Source organism: Physella acuta, unplaced genomic scaffold, assembly GCF_028476545.2.
Source record: "Physella acuta isolate Inbredline_101_S28 unplaced genomic scaffold, ASM2847654v3 ptg001177l, whole genome shotgun sequence".
NCBI lineage: Eukaryota > Metazoa > Mollusca > Gastropoda > Physidae > Physella > Physella acuta.
The window spans coordinates 74,920-93,090 of record NW_026732694.1 but is presented as its reverse complement, the minus strand read 5'-3'; the positions used below and the strand labels follow the sequence as shown (position 1 = coordinate 93,090).

General features: G+C 34.1%; 3 protein-coding genes across 5 annotated transcripts; 1 reads left to right on the top strand and 2 right to left on the bottom strand.

Annotated features, from left to right (window-relative positions):
* Positions 1-929: 929 nt before the first annotated feature.
* Positions 930-6,271, bottom strand: LOC131956832 (beta-1,3-glucosyltransferase-like). The gene is made up of 12 exons (XM_059321436.1): positions 6,253-6,271; positions 6,088-6,150; positions 5,411-5,467; positions 5,165-5,274; positions 4,888-4,970; positions 4,364-4,478; positions 3,991-4,127; positions 3,615-3,874; positions 2,704-2,817; positions 2,062-2,287; positions 1,566-1,707; positions 930-1,186 (listed from the first exon to the last, which is right to left on the bottom strand). Exons 2-12 carry the CDS (start codon positions 6,137-6,139, stop codon positions 1,022-1,024), a joined length of 1,461 nt encoding a protein of 486 aa, XP_059177419.1. The 5' UTR covers positions 6,140-6,150; positions 6,253-6,271; the 3' UTR covers positions 930-1,021.
* A 2,491-nt stretch (positions 6,272-8,762) lies between these two features.
* LOC131956825 (uncharacterized) lies at positions 8,763-12,429 on the top strand. The gene is made up of 5 exons (XM_059321428.1): positions 8,763-9,201; positions 10,823-10,898; positions 11,147-11,223; positions 11,710-11,779; positions 11,941-12,429. Exons 1-5 carry the CDS (start codon positions 8,819-8,821, stop codon positions 11,980-11,982), a joined length of 648 nt encoding a protein of 215 aa, XP_059177411.1. The 5' UTR covers positions 8,763-8,818; the 3' UTR covers positions 11,983-12,429.
* Positions 12,430-12,540: 111 nt separating this feature from the next.
* Positions 12,541-16,940, bottom strand: LOC131956824 (uncharacterized). Of its 3 annotated transcripts, none has more exons than XM_059321427.1 (4): positions 16,837-16,940; positions 15,532-15,751; positions 15,026-15,178; positions 12,541-14,832 (listed from the first exon to the last, which is right to left on the bottom strand). In XM_059321427.1, the coding sequence occupies exons 2-4, from the start codon at positions 15,743-15,745 to the stop codon at positions 14,450-14,452; spliced, it is 750 nt and encodes a 249-aa protein (XP_059177410.1). In that variant the 5' UTR covers positions 15,746-15,751; positions 16,837-16,940; the 3' UTR covers positions 12,541-14,449. The 3 variants fall into 3 exon arrangements, with proteins under 3 accessions (XP_059177410.1, XP_059177408.1, XP_059177409.1); XM_059321425.1 differs by having other exon boundaries at positions 16,789-16,934; XM_059321426.1 differs by having other exon boundaries at positions 16,884-16,934.
* Positions 16,941-18,171: the final 1,231 nt, after the last annotated feature.

Sequence of the window (18,171 nt, the reverse complement as noted above, 5' to 3'; positions counted from 1 at the left end):
ATGGCCATCTAACACCTGGCCACAACTACAATGGCCATCTAACACCTGTCCACAACTACAATGGTCATCTAACACCTGTCCACAACTACAATGGTCATCTAACACCTGTCCACAACTACAATGGTCATCTAACACCTGTACACAACTGGCCATCTAACACCTGTCCACAACTACAATGGTCATCTAACACCTGTCCACAACTACAATGGTCATCTAACACCTGTCCACAACTACAATGGTCATCTAACACCTGTCCACAACTACAATGGTCATCTAACACCTGTCCACAACTACAATGGTCATCTAACACCTGTCCACAACTACATGGGCCATCTAACACCTGTCCACAACTACAATGGTCATCTAACACCTGTCCACAACTACAATGGCCATCTAACACCTGTCCACAACTACAATGGCCATCTAACACCTGTCCACAACTACATTGGTCATCTAACACCTGTCCACAACTACAATGGCCATCTAACACCTGTCCACAACTACAATGGCCATCTAACACCTGGCCACAACTATATTGGTCACTCAAGCCTTGAGACTTATGGATGGTCACCCAAACAAAATCTTCATTCAAATCTCCACCCAACACACAGCCAACATTAAACCACATGGGAACACCTGGCTATAACCACTTAAAACCTGACACACAGATACCATCCACACTGACCAGCTACACACTGACCAGCCACACATTGACCAGCCACACTTTGACCAGCCACACAGTGACCAGCCACACTTTGACCAGCCACACTGACCAGCCACACTTTGACCAGCCACACAGTGACCAGCCACACTTTGACCAGCCACACTGACCAGCCACACTTTGACCAGCCACACTTTGACCAGCCACACAGTGACCAGCCACACTATGACCACTCCAGGCAAGCATCCTCCTTCACCCACTGTAAAGCCTCTTTGGTTCAAGTGTTTGGTCCAACACGGCTGTCAACCTCTGATCAAAAAGACTAAACCTCTGATACAATATGGCCGTCAGATAAACAATCTACAACTCTTCTGTGTGCTTCTTTTTCATAACCTTCACCTTGTTATCTGTGTGGTCAGCTGTCAGGTCAGCAAACACCTTGTAAGGGTCGTTGTTCCAGTGTTTATGAAAAGACACAGGGAGCTGGTTGGAGAGGAAATCTTTGCTGTAGTCATCTGGCCTGGCCTGGATAAAGAGCAATAACTTTTAAAACCTTTTTAATGATTACCTCCCCTTAAATAATAAAATAAGGGTTTTAAAACATTTACAAGCATTCACATCACTGCTCACAAACTGGCTATTCCTCCTTTAGAGGAGAAGAGATTAGATAGGCATGAGGGTGGTATAAGCAGTGTTTTTTCCAGACTTTTTTGTCCGGGAAGGCACTTGATATTTTTGAGGGGCGGACAAAATTTTCCAGGGAACGGACACTGTTAAAAGTATATGATTTCTATATAAATTCCATTTAATTTGGGGAGGGGGGGGGGGGGGGGGGGGGTAGACTCTCTTCAGGGCAGGGAAGAAACATTGGGTAAAAGAATGTTGGGGGTAACATGGCCCCTACCTGGTGGAAAAACCGACTGTGTGTCACAGGGACACCAATGGATTTCAAACACATCCCCAGTGTCATGTCGTCAGGTGAGTCGTCAGCGTAACAGTTGCACCTGGTCGACAGCAGACGTATGGCTGGCTGGCTGAACACCATGCTGAATGCAACAACAAAAATTTTTACTAAAAACAAATAAACCACGTGCAATACTACTTATAAATAGAGCTTTTTTTTAAATAACCTCATTTATCTGTAAAGCTATAAAACACTTATACATTTTTATAATACCTAACTACTTTATGTCTAAAATATTAGATTTTTTAAATAGATCTTGTGACTTTAATTTCAATGAAGAATTAAGCCAAGCATGAAATTAGTTACTTTATCAACATTTTCAATTTAAAGGGAATAACTCATAATCTACAATTACTGAACTAAACAATTGTTTTGTTACTTCTATCATTTCCTCATGATATAAATTCACACCTAGAAAAACTATAGAAAAACTTACCCCCCACCTCCAGTGATGTAGTCGTAACCTCCCCCTTGCACCACACTGTACCCGTATCTTTCCCCCAGGGCCACAGGTTGCCTGTGGTTGTAACACGCCAGCAACGCCCTCAACCTGTCCAGGTTTATAATGGTGTCATCATCCGCGATCAAAACCCAGGCGGGGGATGACAGAGCTGTGGTGTCCACTATCCTCCTGATGATGCCTATAGTCTTCCCACAATGCCCTGCAAAAATATATTCATAAAATAATCAACACATGAAGTAGCTAACTAATTAACTATTGACTAAATTATTACATTTATACTACAAATACATTAATAAAATGTTTAGATTATTTTAATATTAGAACTAAAATTAAATGACAATCTCTAAAATAAAATGTCCTCTGCATTTTATTCTTCGACTAACATTTAGATTAAAAGAGACGGTTGTTGCTGTGTTTTTTTTTAAATCAATTATTTCTAAATACCAGATCTACAAAACTTAAAATTAAATAATTATAAATTTGAAAGCCCAAGTGTTATTTCCACAATAGATCTAAAAGAAAACATACTAAACAACATACCTTCTAAATAAAAGAGATCTAGGTTTATATTTGTATAATCTTCTAAAACTAAAGACTTCCAGAGTAAGTACTGACCTCTCTCTGTGTTTGGGATGCCCAGATCAGTGGTTGGTATCCTGCTGTCCTTGACATCACTGAAGTACTCAATAACCCCAGCTTGTTTCCCCCATGTGGCCTGCACTATGGGGACTGTAGACATGTTCCAACAGTGATTCTCACATGGTTTACATAACACAGGCACTAAATAATGGCTCAAATACCTTACAGCTATATTATAATAACTTATTTCTATGAAAATTTTTAACGTACATGTGAAAAAAGGTATAGGTGGGTTTATCTAAAACAAATTCTAAATGTTCTAAAGTAGTTCTAAACATTCAGCCTAAATCAAAGCCAAAATTATGTAACCCCCACTCCCCCCCCCTCATGCCCGCTCCTACACCCTCTAGAATTATTCTAAAAACCACCTACAGATGGGACGGAGTGGTCTAGCGGTAGAGAGCTGGACTGCTAACCCGTAAGTCTCGAGTTCGAATCCGGGTTCAAGTCAGCAGACCGTCCCTGAGTCCACCCAACTCTGATGGGTACCTAACTCACGTTAGGGAGAGTAAAGGCGGCTGGGCATAGTGCTGACCACACTATCTCTTTATATGCCGAGGTCACAGAAACAAGTGAACTCTACTTCACTTGCCCCATAGACCGTCAGGTTTGAAGGGAAACTTTACTTACCTACAGATGATACAGCTGACCATGACATAAACCACCTCATCAACCAACCTACACCACAAACCCCCAATTCACCTACACCTGCCACATTACACCCTACTCCCACCATAATCCCCCATAACACCTAAAGCTTACCACAGCTCCCAATAACCACACAACACTGCACTCCACCATAATTCACACCATGAAAAAACCACCAATGCAACAACACTACTACCACAAACCACACCAAGACAAACCACACCACCCCCACCTTTTACCTCTGGTCTCATGGAACTGCTGGCATGTTTTAACAGCAACGACCAGATCCTGTTTTTTTAACGGAACCCCACACTCTGGAAACTTCTGTGGTTGCCGTGTTACACAATGAGAACCTGAGCTTTTATCTGCCGAGCAAAACTCCTTGATGTTTGTCAGAGTTGTTCCTACTCCATTATCCCAAATAAACATGCTCAACTCATGCTTTGGGTCGATGGAGAAATCTGCTTTAAATTTACCCTTTTTAAATCTTTTAAATAAGCTGCAAAAAATAAAAATGTAAAATAATAATTATTATTGTTAATAATGTGATATTTTTTAAAATAAAGTAGAAACAAGATAGAATTTAACTAAAATAATTTTACTTAGAAAACTTACCTGACCACAAGTGCCCTACTCAAAACAAAACCAGCTCTAAAGTCGGGGTATGTAAATTTGGATGGGTCATCAGCAAAAGCAAAATGGTGGATGATGGTTGTTTGCTGGTCTCTAAGCTCTCTTCCAAGAAAATATTCCTGGAAAAAAATAAAAATAACAGATTTTTGAGTCCTGCTAACTGATTTTACTTTTATTGTCATTATAGCTGACACAATAATACCAAGTATAATTCAAACACAAGGATGTTATAAAACTGATACAATAATATGCCGAATACAACTCACATAAGATAAAAATATAACTAAGTAATAAAGACCTTTTACAACTAAAGCACAAGGAGCTATTGAAACTGATTTCTAATGCCTAATATTACCTGAGAGGGATCATACTGTTGCAGTAAGGATGAAAGCCCACCAATGTCAACTTGTGTATCCTCCTCACAAATAAAAACCCATGAGGTATTGGACTTTTTCAGCTTCTCTACCAATCTATAAAAAAGCAGGAGTATACCAACATATAACTATTATCAAAACTCATTTTGATTGTACTGAAATTGGTGGTGCATTTGGTCGAGACCTGTGCCTTGTGCAGTGTTTAAGCTTTCATATATAAATAGAGGCAAATATGGAAAGAAGTAACATTGTGATTCTGGCGCTATAAATGGACATTGAAAGGGCTGAGATATCTAAAGTGTGAGCACTGTGCTAAATTATACTGCTACACTGATGATTCAAACCTTAGATGAAATTCTACAAAAGGCTTTTGTAGCTATAGTGCTATAAATTATGAACAAGTAGACTGCAAATGTAAACATATATCTGAAAATATAAACCTATTTCAATAAAATGTGAATTGAAACTATATTTATAAAAACTTGGACAAGAAGGTAAAACTAACTTTCCCAATAGAGGAATCACAGTCCAGCTTCCATGCACATCAACAAAATCCTCATGAGTAAAAATAAGTTGAGGCCAATCAGCCTGTGTAGATGAAATTTAAAAATGTGGTGTTTGTTGGGTTTTTTTTAGGATAAGCTATGTAGACAAACATTGTGTCCATAAACTGATGTTTAGATAATTTATTTTACTAATATAAAAAATTCTAATAGATGATGGAGGGATGGTGAGTGAAATAGAAATGAGAGAGATCCACTAATTTTTTTTTTACCCCTTACCTTATCTAATTGTGTAAGCTGGTCCACAAATTGTTGTCTGAATAGTTTTGCCTGACTGACATGATATTCATTAGGCTGGGAGAGGACTATAAACAAAATACTTTTTGCATCTGAAATAAAGTTTCATAAGTCAATCTTAATTAATAAATCATGTATTATTATAATTAAAAATGTAGATGGATGTATATTTATTTCATAATGTAGGGTAAAAAATGTCCAAAAGGTAACAATTATTTATATACTCACCATATAAATGATTGACTGTCTTCTCTGTAGAATGACGAGATTCTGCATGTAGACAACCTGCAAGATGAGAAAAAAATGTCTGCAAGTTCAAGACTGATGATCTATGGCTCTACTGTTTTTAAAGACATTAGCCTGAGCCATCTTGTTTTCCCCTTCTAGTCTCTCTACATCATTTCTTCTCCAGAAGCAAACCCTTTTTAATTATACCATACATCTGTCCCTGCATTTTCAATCCATCTCAACCTAAGTAAGACTCGTCTTATGTGTGTAAGTTACATTGTGTACTATGTGATCTACCAGTCTGGCATACATAATGTAGTATATATGTAACTGATATCTTTGTATCCATCCAAACACACCAGCCCCATACTAACATCAATCAATTCAAAATAATGCAATAGATTTTATGAATTTGTTTATTTATATATGGTAAAAACATGTGTGTAATTATTTTTATGGCTGCCATTATTTTAAGTACTTTAAACACACAGTCTTCCCAAAATTAGGAGTTATTACATGAGCTCACTAGTGAAATACTTACCTGTATGTATGTGCTCTCTAGTAAAATGCTAGCCTATAAATGCTCTCTAGCAAAATGCTTATCTATATGTATTTGCTCTCCAGTAAAAAGCTTACCTATATGATTATATATATTTACTCTCTAGTAAAACGCTTACCTATATGTATGACTATAATACATGCAGCAAGTCCAAAATGTATCTTCATCATTCCTGACTTAACTGTGGATGATACATTTATTTTAATGTTTATGAACCATACAATAATTACACTAGGTTAAAATGAATTCTTGAATTAAAAAATTTAAGAAATAGTAAAAATACCTATAGATTATAATATAGGCCGATGCTAGCCGGAAAAAGATACACATGCGCATCGGAGAGAAACTACGACTTGCCTTCGCGGCGATGTTTTTCGATGGTACTGCGCATGCGTGTGTTTACAACCGCAGAACCCTAGCCCCAACCCTAATCCTATCCATAACCCTAATCCTAACCCTATCCCTGCCCTAACCCTATCCCTAAACCTAGCCATAGGTCACTGCGCATGCGCAGAGCTATCTTTTGCCAACTAGGTGGAGACGTTGGGGCGAAAAATCTTTTTCCGAGTAGTCACTTCGTATATAATATTACTATTGCTATAGAATATGCTACGTAATAATTATTGCTATAGGCCATATATAGGCCTATGGGGTCATCCATAAATGACGTCACGCTTTTTTTGACGATTTTTACCTCCCCCCCTCCCCTCCGTCACACTTCGTCACAAAAAGCCAGACCCCCCCCCCCCCAAAAATGACGTCACACTTCAACCTACAACCCCCCTCAAAATTGCAGTTGAATTTTTTTAAAACATTGATATTTTTCCAAAATCTTGTCTAAACTATTACAATTTATTAAAACAGTTATCTAAAACGCGAAATAACGTCTAAAATTAGTTTTCTAACATTGCTTTTTTATAATGCGAAAATGTGACGTCGCAACATCTGACCCCCCCCCCCCCCTTCCCCTCATCACACATCGTCACAAAATTACGGACCCCCCTCCCGCCTACGAGTGTGACGTCATTTATGGATGACCCCTATAGATAGAGTATAGAGTCCTACAGATTTAGATCTAGAATCAGTTCTACTCTAGAGTCACTGTGACTGTGTGGTGTGTAAGTGTATTGTGTGTAAGGAGAGTGTAAAATACTGAATATTATCATAATTTGCCTATGCTTTTTAATATTTACTTAAAATAGAAACTGAAATTATTAGTCTATCTATTGTCTTTATTCTAGTGTACTACACTAGTAATATACTAGTATTTAGTATAGTCAGTTTTTAATTTGAATCTACAGTAATCTACACACACACATACTGGTCACATACACTTAGAATACACTACTTGTACTTGTACTATAACTATACAGTGAATGTAATTACACACACACACACAGTCACAAGTGTGACAAGAGAATTTCACACTTGACTAGTGACGTGAAGCAGCGAATAAAATACGCTAAAATGGAGTTTTACCCAAATTCTACTAATTCTGGTCCTACCTTAACGTAGCACAGTACTTAAGATACAACACTCAGTATCTAGATCTATCTAGTATCTAGGGTATCTCTAGATTCTAGATCTAGTAGTTGAGTTTACATTGTTTGAGTCCATTTAAATGTCGGTACTACAATTTATCTAAAAATTACACAAAAACAAAAAAATGAGCATAATGTTTTTAATAATTATGTATAGATCTATAATTCTATATGCTGTGATAAACATGGTAAACGTTGAAATAGAGTATAGATCTATCCAAAAAAGCATTATAAAGTCTATTAGATCTAGTATACAGATCTAAGTTTACGGGTCTTCAAATATATCTCAAAGTATCAATAATGCGTTTTCGGTGTAAATAATTTGATTTTGATGCTTTATCTGCTTTGCCACGTCGGCAATTTTTAAATCGAATTTTTTAAATTTTGAAGCCCTTTCCTTTTTTCATTTTAACCTTCTGTTAAGAGCTTCTATCGTCTATATAATAAACTGTAGTGTATAATTATATTGTTTTAAATGAGATATTCTATACATTGCTCTGGTTTTAAATTTTGAGAGCTGTTCATTGACGTTTTTGTGATTAGACTGTATTTGTTTGCTACAATATTACATAGAAATCTAAATTATGTCGTCTAGGCCTACATAATCTCATTTTAAAATGCCAATAAATAAATAAAACAATACTTTTAAAATTGCAGACAAGCCCTTAGAAGATTTTTTTTAATTATCGAAAATAATTAGGTACGGATAATGTTCCGAGCAAATGGGACTTTTGAACATTATCTTCTTTATGCCACTAAAATGTTTAATTTTATCTGGCCTACTGTTACTATTTGTGTATTTTAAAACGGTGACTAAATCTTCAAAACAGCCTTCTTGAACAGTAAACACTAAACAGTAATGCAAAATCTGTGTTACGCCAATTATCCCCAAAATGACAAGATACAAAAAGAAATCAATAAAATTATCATCTAATTAGATTTATACATTATAGATTTAGTTAAGCTTATAGATCTAGTATAGACGAGATCTAACTTGCTAGACGTCTAGTTTCTAGTCTAGATCTTGGTCTGAGAAAGTGAAATTCGAAAATTAAAATAGCCCAGGCCAAAAATAAATTTTACTAAAAACCTACACTCTACTGAGTATAGAAAACTACACTACAGCTACAATCACTATTCTATTAGACATTAGAATCTAGTCACAGTACAGTGACAAGCACAAAAATTTGAATTTTCATCTCAGCTTACTAAGCTGAGCTTAGTAAAGTTTGTGTTCTGTCACCCCCAGTTCATGTGGAGGAAGTCGTCTATGATCTAGATCTAGTTTTTTTAGATTCTAAATTGAAAATGAAAACATCAAATTATATTGCTTCTTCAAGTAAAAGTAGTGACAGTGATTGCATTAATAATGTTCAAGCTCAGCCATATAAGACAAAGAAGCAACTGAAGACTGCTGATCAGAAAAATGACAACCAATCTCCCTCAACAAGCCCTTGTAAAGTGAATAGACAGAAAGTATATGATAAGCATAATTCAAGCATCCATGCTGGACGTGATGTTGGATCATTTAAACATAGAAAAGTGTCTAAGAAAGTGTATTCTAAGTGGCAGAAGATTCCTCAACCTTTACAAACAGAACTTATGACAATGTTGAATGATTCAATGGATCATTTTCTATTAGGATTTCAAAATCAAGAGCAGGACATTACATTTTCTGTTATAAAATCTCGGTAACATTTGTTTCAACCATTATGTATTATATTGGCTAGTTAACAGTTAGCCCTTGGCTTATGTAACATTTTGGTAAAAATTTAGATAAAACCATAAGATTTTCAGAGTGTCAGCCACCAATCAATGACACACATGCATTTTTTGCATGTTTTTGGTTGGTGTTTTATTACAAAATTAAAGTGTGTTTAATGTTAGGTTCCACAGTTTCATTTAGTATGCCTCTGCATACAATTACCTATAATTTTAAAATAATAAATTACTTTAAATGTACTTAGTGTCACACATGGTTCACATACTGTCTGGAAAAAGTGTGGAATTTAGAAATTTCAAACTCTAAAAAGTCTAGAAAGTGTAAAGTTTTTGGGCTGGATTTTTAAAAAGTCTGGAGTTGAGATTTAAAAAAAAAATTTCTCCATGAAGTCCATATTTTCAGATTAACAAAAAGGCCATTCTCTAGTGAATTTACCCAAATTTTTTTCCCAATGTGAGTAGGATTAGCGTGGTATGACATATGTGGCTGATTCACCAAAGAAACCTAATCACTCAGTTACTTTGTCATTGCAAGAGGGGGGATGGGGGCATTGTTAGACCTCAAGTATTTTAAATTGTTTAAGTAACAGCAACTGATTTCAAAGCTTATGTGAACTCAGTGACCCCAAGTACCTGCCAATGGTTCAAGATTCAAAATATTTTTTGCTTTTTCTAGTTCAGACTGAATCACAATGTTAACATTAAATAATTTGTGAATGTTTGTTTTTTTTTAAACTGATCCCTCCTAAAGCTCTTTGGTATTATTGCAAGATAATATGGATGTCAATAATAGTTTTATAAACATTTCCATTTTTATCAATTTTCCAACTTTTATCTCCATCTTTTTCTCAAGTAGCCTACAGTGTTACCGTTAATTTTAGGCATGGGTATGATCCTGGGTACTTTAATTGTTTAAATGCACCACCCGGTAGACCTACTTGCTTAACACATGACTGGTATGGCAATATAATCCTATGTACCTAGAGAAAATCAAAGTACATTTCTTACCTAACTTTTCCACCTAAAATATTAACAGAATAGTTTAGTAATAGTACTTTTATTTTCTACTAACCACAATTTTGACAAGAAAATTTTTTTTTGTGAGATCTGATAGCTTGAAATAGCACTGCTTGGTCAGCCAAGAGAGCATATGATTGAGCTAAGGAGGATCAATTTGCTGGGGACAGCAGTTTGTTCCTGGGTGGACAAGGCTTTGGAAGCAAATCCAGAAACAAAAAAGGCTGAAATCAGATTCATGTTGACAAATAAACACATAATACTTATTGTGTGGGGAAATCTCCTCTACAATAAAGAATAATGAAGATACCTGAAGCAGTATTGCTAGTAGAGAGAAATCTTTTTTTGTTAAATTTGAAACCAAAAACAACCAATGAAATTAAGTTCTTTGAGCCTTACTGATTACGATACTAAACCAAACAAGAGACTTTACCCTTGCTAATACCCTAACTCATATTTTTTTAATCTGACTTGACAAAGAAATGAAGATGATTATTTTGGTCTCCACTTGAATTTTATATGAACAGCATATTATTTATTTCTGAAATAATATTCTTTTGGATATTGAAACAGGATCCAGCAAAAACTAAAGAAAACCAAGATCCCTAAAGAGAAGGTGATTGATGCAAGTTTGTTGAGAACAACACAGGTAGCTTATGATATTAAAATTAGTGCTGAAATAAAACACAATATTTTAACAATAGACCTTTGCTTCTTAGTTCCTGCATAATACAAAAGACAATTTTTCAGTTTTTAAATTTGCCTTTGAACTTTTACTCTCTTTTACATTTATGTCCATCCCTAGCTACTTATTTCACATCTTTAGTGAGAAAATTATATATTTTGAGTAGGAGACAAGTTTATTACCAATAAGTTTTTTATCAATCCAATCAACAGGAAGTCCTTGCGTCAGAAGTAAACAGATTAGAGGAACTAGAGGAAAAGTTTGCATCAACTTTGGAGAAAGAGACTAGGTTATTTCGTAATTCATGCAATAGAAACCTAAATCATCGTGATCATATTTTGAGTATTTGAATTGAAATAAATCTTTTTAGCTAATACTAATATATTGAATGTACAGGTATTGTTATATTTAAACTTTCTTTTGTGATGTTTTAATTATTATGCATCAAACACAATAAGAACATAAAAAATTGGAGATTTTCATGTTTATAAGAATTAAAGGCATTATGAAATATTAAACTAGAAAGTATTGATTTATTTCAAAAATGAAAAGTTGCCAGATAGAACATATAATATCATTTTAACTGGATCTAGCAATCTAAAGTTGAAAGATGTCCTCAATGAAAATGAAAATGGTAACTGCATTGTCCTTGGGGTTAAATCAGTTTTTTTCCATTTTCATCTAATCCAAAAGTAGTTTTATTTTGATTGCATGATATATAGATCTTGTTGCCTTGCCCAAAATAACTTAATTTTTTTTATCACTGTTGTTCTAGAGAAGTTGAATGCTTGCAAGCTGAGGTGGATAAATTAAAACAAATTGCTTTAGATGAATGTAATGGAGAGGTAAGTTCCTGTTTACACACTAATCAGTTAAAGTTATTTTACTGACAATTTGCATTATATATTAAATGTGTTAAATTATTAAAGTTTTCGATAAGGAAATGGTAAATTTTTTAATTAACTTTGAAATTAAATGTTTTTGTTTTACTTTTTTCTTATTACAGCTCCACAGTTTGCTACGAAATATCTCCAAAAATAAATTATAGATAAGTTAGTAGGTTTCTCTGAAGTTTGGCCAGAATGTATCAAAATAAAAAAGGCGTGTTAACAAAAAAATTGCAATAAAAACACATCAAAAAGCAACTGATTTTATGCCTCTATCAGGTAGCACTAAAATACAGTTTTTAAAGCTAGAAGAATGTGTTTTTTTGTAGTGCTTCTTTCCTGAGCTTGTTGCCAGCAATTGAAGGTGTAGTGAGTTTGTTATTTTTCCTTATGGAATGTGACATGTTCAATAAGTGACATTATAATTTGTAAACGTGACATTTTTTTAATTAAATAAGTGCCACAAAAACTGTTGGTCCACTAACTTCATGTGTAACATCTTAAATACATTTAATAAACATTAAGATTGTCATATGTGCAAATACATTTTTATACATATTTATTTATTGTGTCAGTAATAGTATAATAAAAATAGAGGTCTACATGAATGATGATTTTGTTTTGTATTTGTCTATGTTGGTTAATTTGTTCTTAACAAAAAATCTATAATTAGAAAAATTTATAATAATTTAAGACACAAAAACAAAAACCAATCAGATGCTCAAATTAAATTTTTATTAAGGAGTTTCCAGTTATTAATTAATCTGACATAGTATTTTCAATTAATTTTAAGTAAAGCTCGAAACTTTATTTTCTAGCATTCACTTATGTAGTAATCTCTTACTTTTGGGTATTTTGATGAATCTTACAAAATCAAAATGTTAAAAAGATGAGTATTCAATGCAATTCCATTGCCCATCATAAAATACAAAAATATTTGAGCATGAATATTCAACTTGTACAATGTAAAAAATATACTGAACACTGGCTCTTTGTGTATGTTTTAAGCAATGTGACAATGAATAAAATTAGATAAATTCTGTCTTCAATGTATTTTCCAGAAAAACGTAGCAAATTATACCTCAATCAGGCCAAAAAAAAGTAAATCAAATTTTACAATTATTTAACAATAACAGCTGAAATATTTTGATTCTTTGAACTTCTGACTTTGCCAGCCATCCAGAAAATCAGCATTGCAACATAAAAGAACTGAACCAGCACATAGGCAGGAAATGTATGTACAACTATTTACATAAAAATTATTAAATTAAAGCTTGAAACAACTACCTTTAATAAACTCCACACAAGGGCAATTGGTCAGACAAGGTAATTTTGTAACACTTTTGTATCTTTTAAGCTCAGTGTCCTCCAATATTAAAGAGCTTAAGGAGTAAAGAAATAATTATTTCCAGTCAAAATATTTTAAGACCTCAAAAGGTCCAAACTTTTACTAAAAAGCCAATTTTTACTATTATACTATAATGACTTTAAAATAAAGTGTACATGTTCACATGTTTCACATACATAGAAATCACAAGTAAAATATGATAGTTCAGACAGCATCAGAGTCGCAGATATGTGTTGAATATTTTGTATTCTTTAAGATTCAGAGGTAAGAAAAAATCCTTTCTTTTTTATAAATCAGTCAGACAAAGACGTCATGAAAAAGAAAGAATATACAAGATCCAAATCAGATGGTGACCCACCACTAGAAGGCACCCTTTTGTAATCTGTTTATAAAATTACATATTCATTTGTAATTTAATCTATATGAAAATAAATATTCCTGTTTATTTGTTGGCACACATAAAACTTTATAAAAGTTTTCTAGACGATAAAAGTAAAATTTTCTTTTTTCTAACTTTCCATTTGTGTACTTTTAAAGAAAGTGTTATTACAATTAGCTGAACACTAATAAATAAACATGAACAATAAAATAAGCGGTTTTAATTAACTATGTAGTTAACCATTGTTACAATATTAAAAATGAAAAATAATTTTAACTAGAAAAAAAAGCTTTGCAATTATTTAAGATATGGTAATTTAAAATATTTAGGTATCATTAAGTATCACAAAACATTTTAAAATAAGAAACATCAGCAGGAAAAAACAGTAAATATTCTTGCAATAAGAACTATCACCTTATAGGCACTTAGCACTCAACATGTATAGCGCATTCATGTATTTTGTTTTGCCTTGCAAGAAAAGCTTTCAATTTTACAGCTTTTTAACACATTAATCTCAGGATTACTTTTAGTTTAAGTTGACTTTTTTTAACAGTAACATTTAAACAATATCAAACTTTTATTGCAACCGAAAAAAAAACAAGTACATGAGTTTTAGAAATAATATCCAAATACATGTAAACATCACAGAGTAATCGTGTACTACAAAATTTCCATTAAGGGATAAATAAATAATACAGTGTAATATAACATGAAATTTTCTTTATGAAGGCAAACATCTCTCTTCCCCAGGCAGTGTAAAACAATTTGAAATATGACCTTTAGATCATTTATACTTTTTTATCAAGTCAATGGCCTGAATAGGCATTACGTATATCTTGAACAGCATTAAAAAAAAAAGTATGGATTACTCTGCTAGTTAAGTACTTAGTTAAGGCTGGTGTTATTTATTCAACTTCTCAACCTGAGAGTATGGAGGTGGAGGGGTTTCATCCTGAGGGACACAGTTGACTACACTCTCATAGGGTGGAGGTCCAAAGTCCAGATAACCCTCAGAGGTAGCAATAAAAACCTGGCTACCGGCATCAGTATTGGAGTTGCGCATCTGGCCATGGAATGGGCCATTCAAATGGTGATGAAGGAACTGATCATGCTGAGCCATCACATGCAGCTTGTGGGATATCAACATGAGAAATGCACTGACGCCAATAAAAGAGTTGGAGACACAAACAAGAACAAAGCCCCAGAAGATTTCACCAGTTTTGTCTTGACAATAGTTCTGGATTTGTGTGGCGAAGATTATAAGACCAAAAGAGCCAAAAACAACTGAAAATGTAAAGATCATTTTAAATAATTAAAATAAGATCAATAATAGATGTTTTTACCAAATATATCATAGTTTCTAATTTAAAGCTATTCAGTTAATCATTTGTTTAACTTTTTTATTCTCCACGTTGCAATTTATAGAAATAAAACATGGTTTTTAATTTATTTAATATTTAATATAACTACAACCTACCTGAGACTATGGCTGATGTTTCCATATTTTTATTGAAGAAATCTGGCATTATTTGTGCCTTCACAATGCAATTGCAATATAACCCACTAATGCAGGCAGCAACAGCAAAAAACATTGCAATACACTCCAGTGCCCTGACAGCTTTCAACCATCCTAAAAGGGGAAAAACAAAAATAGTATGGTATTGAATCAGGATTTCTAAATTTTAGCAGGGTGATGACAGTACAAGTTCTATTAAGAGATACACGATTTATAAAGATCATTTTAGATACAAAAATATCCTTATTACATTAAGTGTATAAATTGTTAGAGGGAAGGTAAATACAGCAGGTAAAAACAATTTTGCTATCCTGTTATAAAAATAAAATTCCCTTCCCTTATTAGTGTATGATGCTTTTACTTATAAATTCATAGCCCTATAAAGTAAAGTTCAATGACAATATAAAAAAAATACACTAAAAATATAAATACACTGTTTACAGTTTAACAAATGAGAAGCTGTTTACCTATGTTGTCATCATTGCTTACAGTTAAGGCACAAACTCCCAGATCTTCAGTACACTTCTGCCACAACCCCATGCTTTCTGTCGCTTCATATTGCACAGCTTTAAAAATTGCCCATGATGGTGCACAAAATCCAACAATAAATGTTAAAGAACCAACTACAACTCCAATAAAGCCAACTTTATAAGTGAGTCCTCTTTCTCGCCAGACACCCATCTTGTTCTGAAAATAGAAATCAGTAATCATATTCATAATTAAATTTTTTTATAGAACTTAGACATATATCAGTGGCAGTTTTTTGCCTTATTGTCAATTACACTTTTCTTGTAAGATTTTTATTTTGAATTGAGTTAGCAGGGCTTTTAAAAAGGTTGCATCTATTCAGCCCCAGGTCCAAATAGCCACACCTGCAATTAGGACTTGGCATTGTTAAAAACTAATTGATTTCTATTGTTCTAAAACTACCATTTACTAAATGTCTAAAGAGATTGGAAATTACTAATTAGTAGTAGACTGCTTATTAGATTAGAAAGGAAAAAACTTAATAAGCCTAATGAAATGATATGTATTTTATGTAAATAATAAAGAATTAGGTAAAGATCAGTATTATAATATACGAGCCGACCCGCGGCATATCATACGCCACTATTTAGTTGTTTTTTTCTACTTTTCAGTAATTCATAATTTGTGAATTCTACAGTACCAACGCTGCCACTGAAAATATTTCTTTAAAACACTATAAGTAGCTAGTTAGGACGATAACCCCCCCTCCTCCCCTAAAGTAAACTCCACTTAGTTACCCCCCCCCCCCCCCCCCTATGTTTAAAATCGTTTCAAACTAAATTATCTGCCCCTAATAGTCGTCACTGAACCCGGCTCTGCTTGTAAACATTTAGCGTGAACCACAGCTCACCAGACCATGTAGGGGTGGGATGGTAGGGAGCGCGCTTACAGCTTGTTTTCTAGCGTCTCTAATAAGAGAATTATATATAATATATAATTATATATAGATAAATACATAAAGAAGGATGTTTAATTATTTTAAACCCTACGCGCCCTACACATACTAACTGTAACTACTCTACTAGACCAGTGAAGAAGTCCAAAATGGCTAGAATCTATTTTTATTTTAAAATTTAAATTAAATATTTTTCAGATCATGCCAGACAGTCAGAATTGAGAAAGTGAGACACAAAAACTGAAAAAGTCAAAAACTTAAAATTTTAAAATTACTAAAACTAAAACTGTTACACTCATACAGATGTTTAAGAAAACAAGGCAACAATTAATTCCATATCCAACACTACATCTATTTAACAAGTATTATTCTTCTGCGTCGTCGACTGATACTAACATAGTTATATCTTCTATCTTGACTACATCTAGATTCAGATCTAGACCTAGAATCTAGATTAGATCTAGGTGTTTTTGTTTACTATAAATAAGCATTAACTTCCGCAATAACAGTTACTCTAGTCACGTGACAATAGTATCCAACCAAAACTTGAATAAAAATGTGGCCAAGGTCTAGTTTGCAATTCTACGGGCAAGGCCTTCAGAACAATGTATTGTTACTCATACTGTTGTTAAATTTTAATGTGCCCCGTCTCATTAACTTAGCTGATAATGGATACATGAATTAATTTTGAAAAGAAAAATGAGACTACGGCAGATATTAATTTTACATTGTTTTTTCTAGTATGTTTTTAAATTTAAGGGTCAACTAGTTACAGAGTTTCTTCCAGGCATCTCTTCGGGGGGGCTTTGCCCCCCCGAAAAATTTTTACCGCCCCCCCCCCCCCCCGAACGAAATGAAATTTATATAATTTATATAGAAAATAAATACTTTTAACAGTGTCCGCCCCCCCCCCCCCCGAAGAAAGTTTACCGCCCCCCCCCCCCGAAAATTTCAAGTGCCCCCCCGGAGAAAAAAGTCTGGAAGAAACACTGACTAGTTATGATGACCACACAAAAAAAAAATGAGTTGATTGTGGGCTGTTCTAACCCTGTGTGTGGGGAGAGAGGTCTAATCGATATAGACTTATAATATAGATAGGCCCATGATTATGTATCACACCTCAGCCTACAACCCCCTTCAAAATTGCAGTTGAATTTTTTCAAACAGCTATTTTTCCAAAATCTTGTCTGAGCTCTGTCAAAATAGAGTATTTTAATCAATTGTTATTACAATTTATTAAAACAGTTTTTTAAAACGCAAAATAACGTCTAAAATTCGTTTTCTAACATTGCTTTTTTATAATGCGAAAGTGTGACGTCGCACCATCTGAACCCCCACTCCCCTCCCCCTCATCACACACCGTCACAAAATTACGGACCCCCCTCCCCCCTACGAGTGTGACGTCATTTATGGACGACCCCTAGTTGGTTATTTATGCAAGTCTTACACTCTACAATGAAACCTGTCGTAAGGTCACGGATCATGTTGATGGTAAATCACATGTCTCAAGAAAGGGGTCATCCATAAATGACGTCACGCTTTTTTGGACGATTTTTACCTCTCCCCTCTGTCACACGTCGTCACAAAAACCAGACCCCCCCCCCTAAAATGACGTCACACCTCAACCTACAACCCCCCCCCCCCCTCAAAGTTGCAGTTGAATTATTTTTAAAACATCGATATT

Bases quoted from the DNA above. Each gene is read 5' to 3' on its own strand.
- LOC131956832 (XM_059321436.1), bottom strand. From the start codon at position 6,139: ATGATGAAGATACATTTTGGACTTGCTGCATGTATTATAGTCATACAT. The intron at 4,128-4,363 runs GTAATATTAGGC...ATTTTTTTCCAG, and splicing joins AACAGTATGATCCCTCTCAG to GAATATTTTCTTGGAAGAGA. The intron at 1,708-2,061 runs GTAAGTTTTTCT...TGTTGCATTCAG, and splicing joins TACATCACTGGAGGTGGGGG to CATGGTGTTCAGCCAGCCAG.
- LOC131956825 (XM_059321428.1), top strand. From the start codon at position 8,819: ATGAAAACATCAAATTATATTGCTTCTTCAAGTAAAAGTAGTGACAGT. The intron at 10,899-11,146 runs GTAGCTTATGAT...TCCAATCAACAG, and splicing joins GTTTGTTGAGAACAACACAG to GAAGTCCTTGCGTCAGAAGT. The intron at 11,780-11,940 runs GTAAGTTCCTGT...TTCTTATTACAG, and splicing joins TAGATGAATGTAATGGAGAG to CTCCACAGTTTGCTACGAAA.
- LOC131956824 (XM_059321427.1), bottom strand. From the start codon at position 15,745: ATGGGTGTCTGGCGAGAAAGAGGACTCACTTATAAAGTTGGCTTTATT. The intron at 15,179-15,531 runs GTAAACAGCTTC...TTCCCCTTTTAG, and splicing joins AAGCAATGATGACAACATAG to GATGGTTGAAAGCTGTCAGG. The intron at 14,833-15,025 runs GTAGGTTGTAGT...TTACATTTTCAG, and splicing joins AACATCAGCCATAGTCTCAG to TTGTTTTTGGCTCTTTTGGT.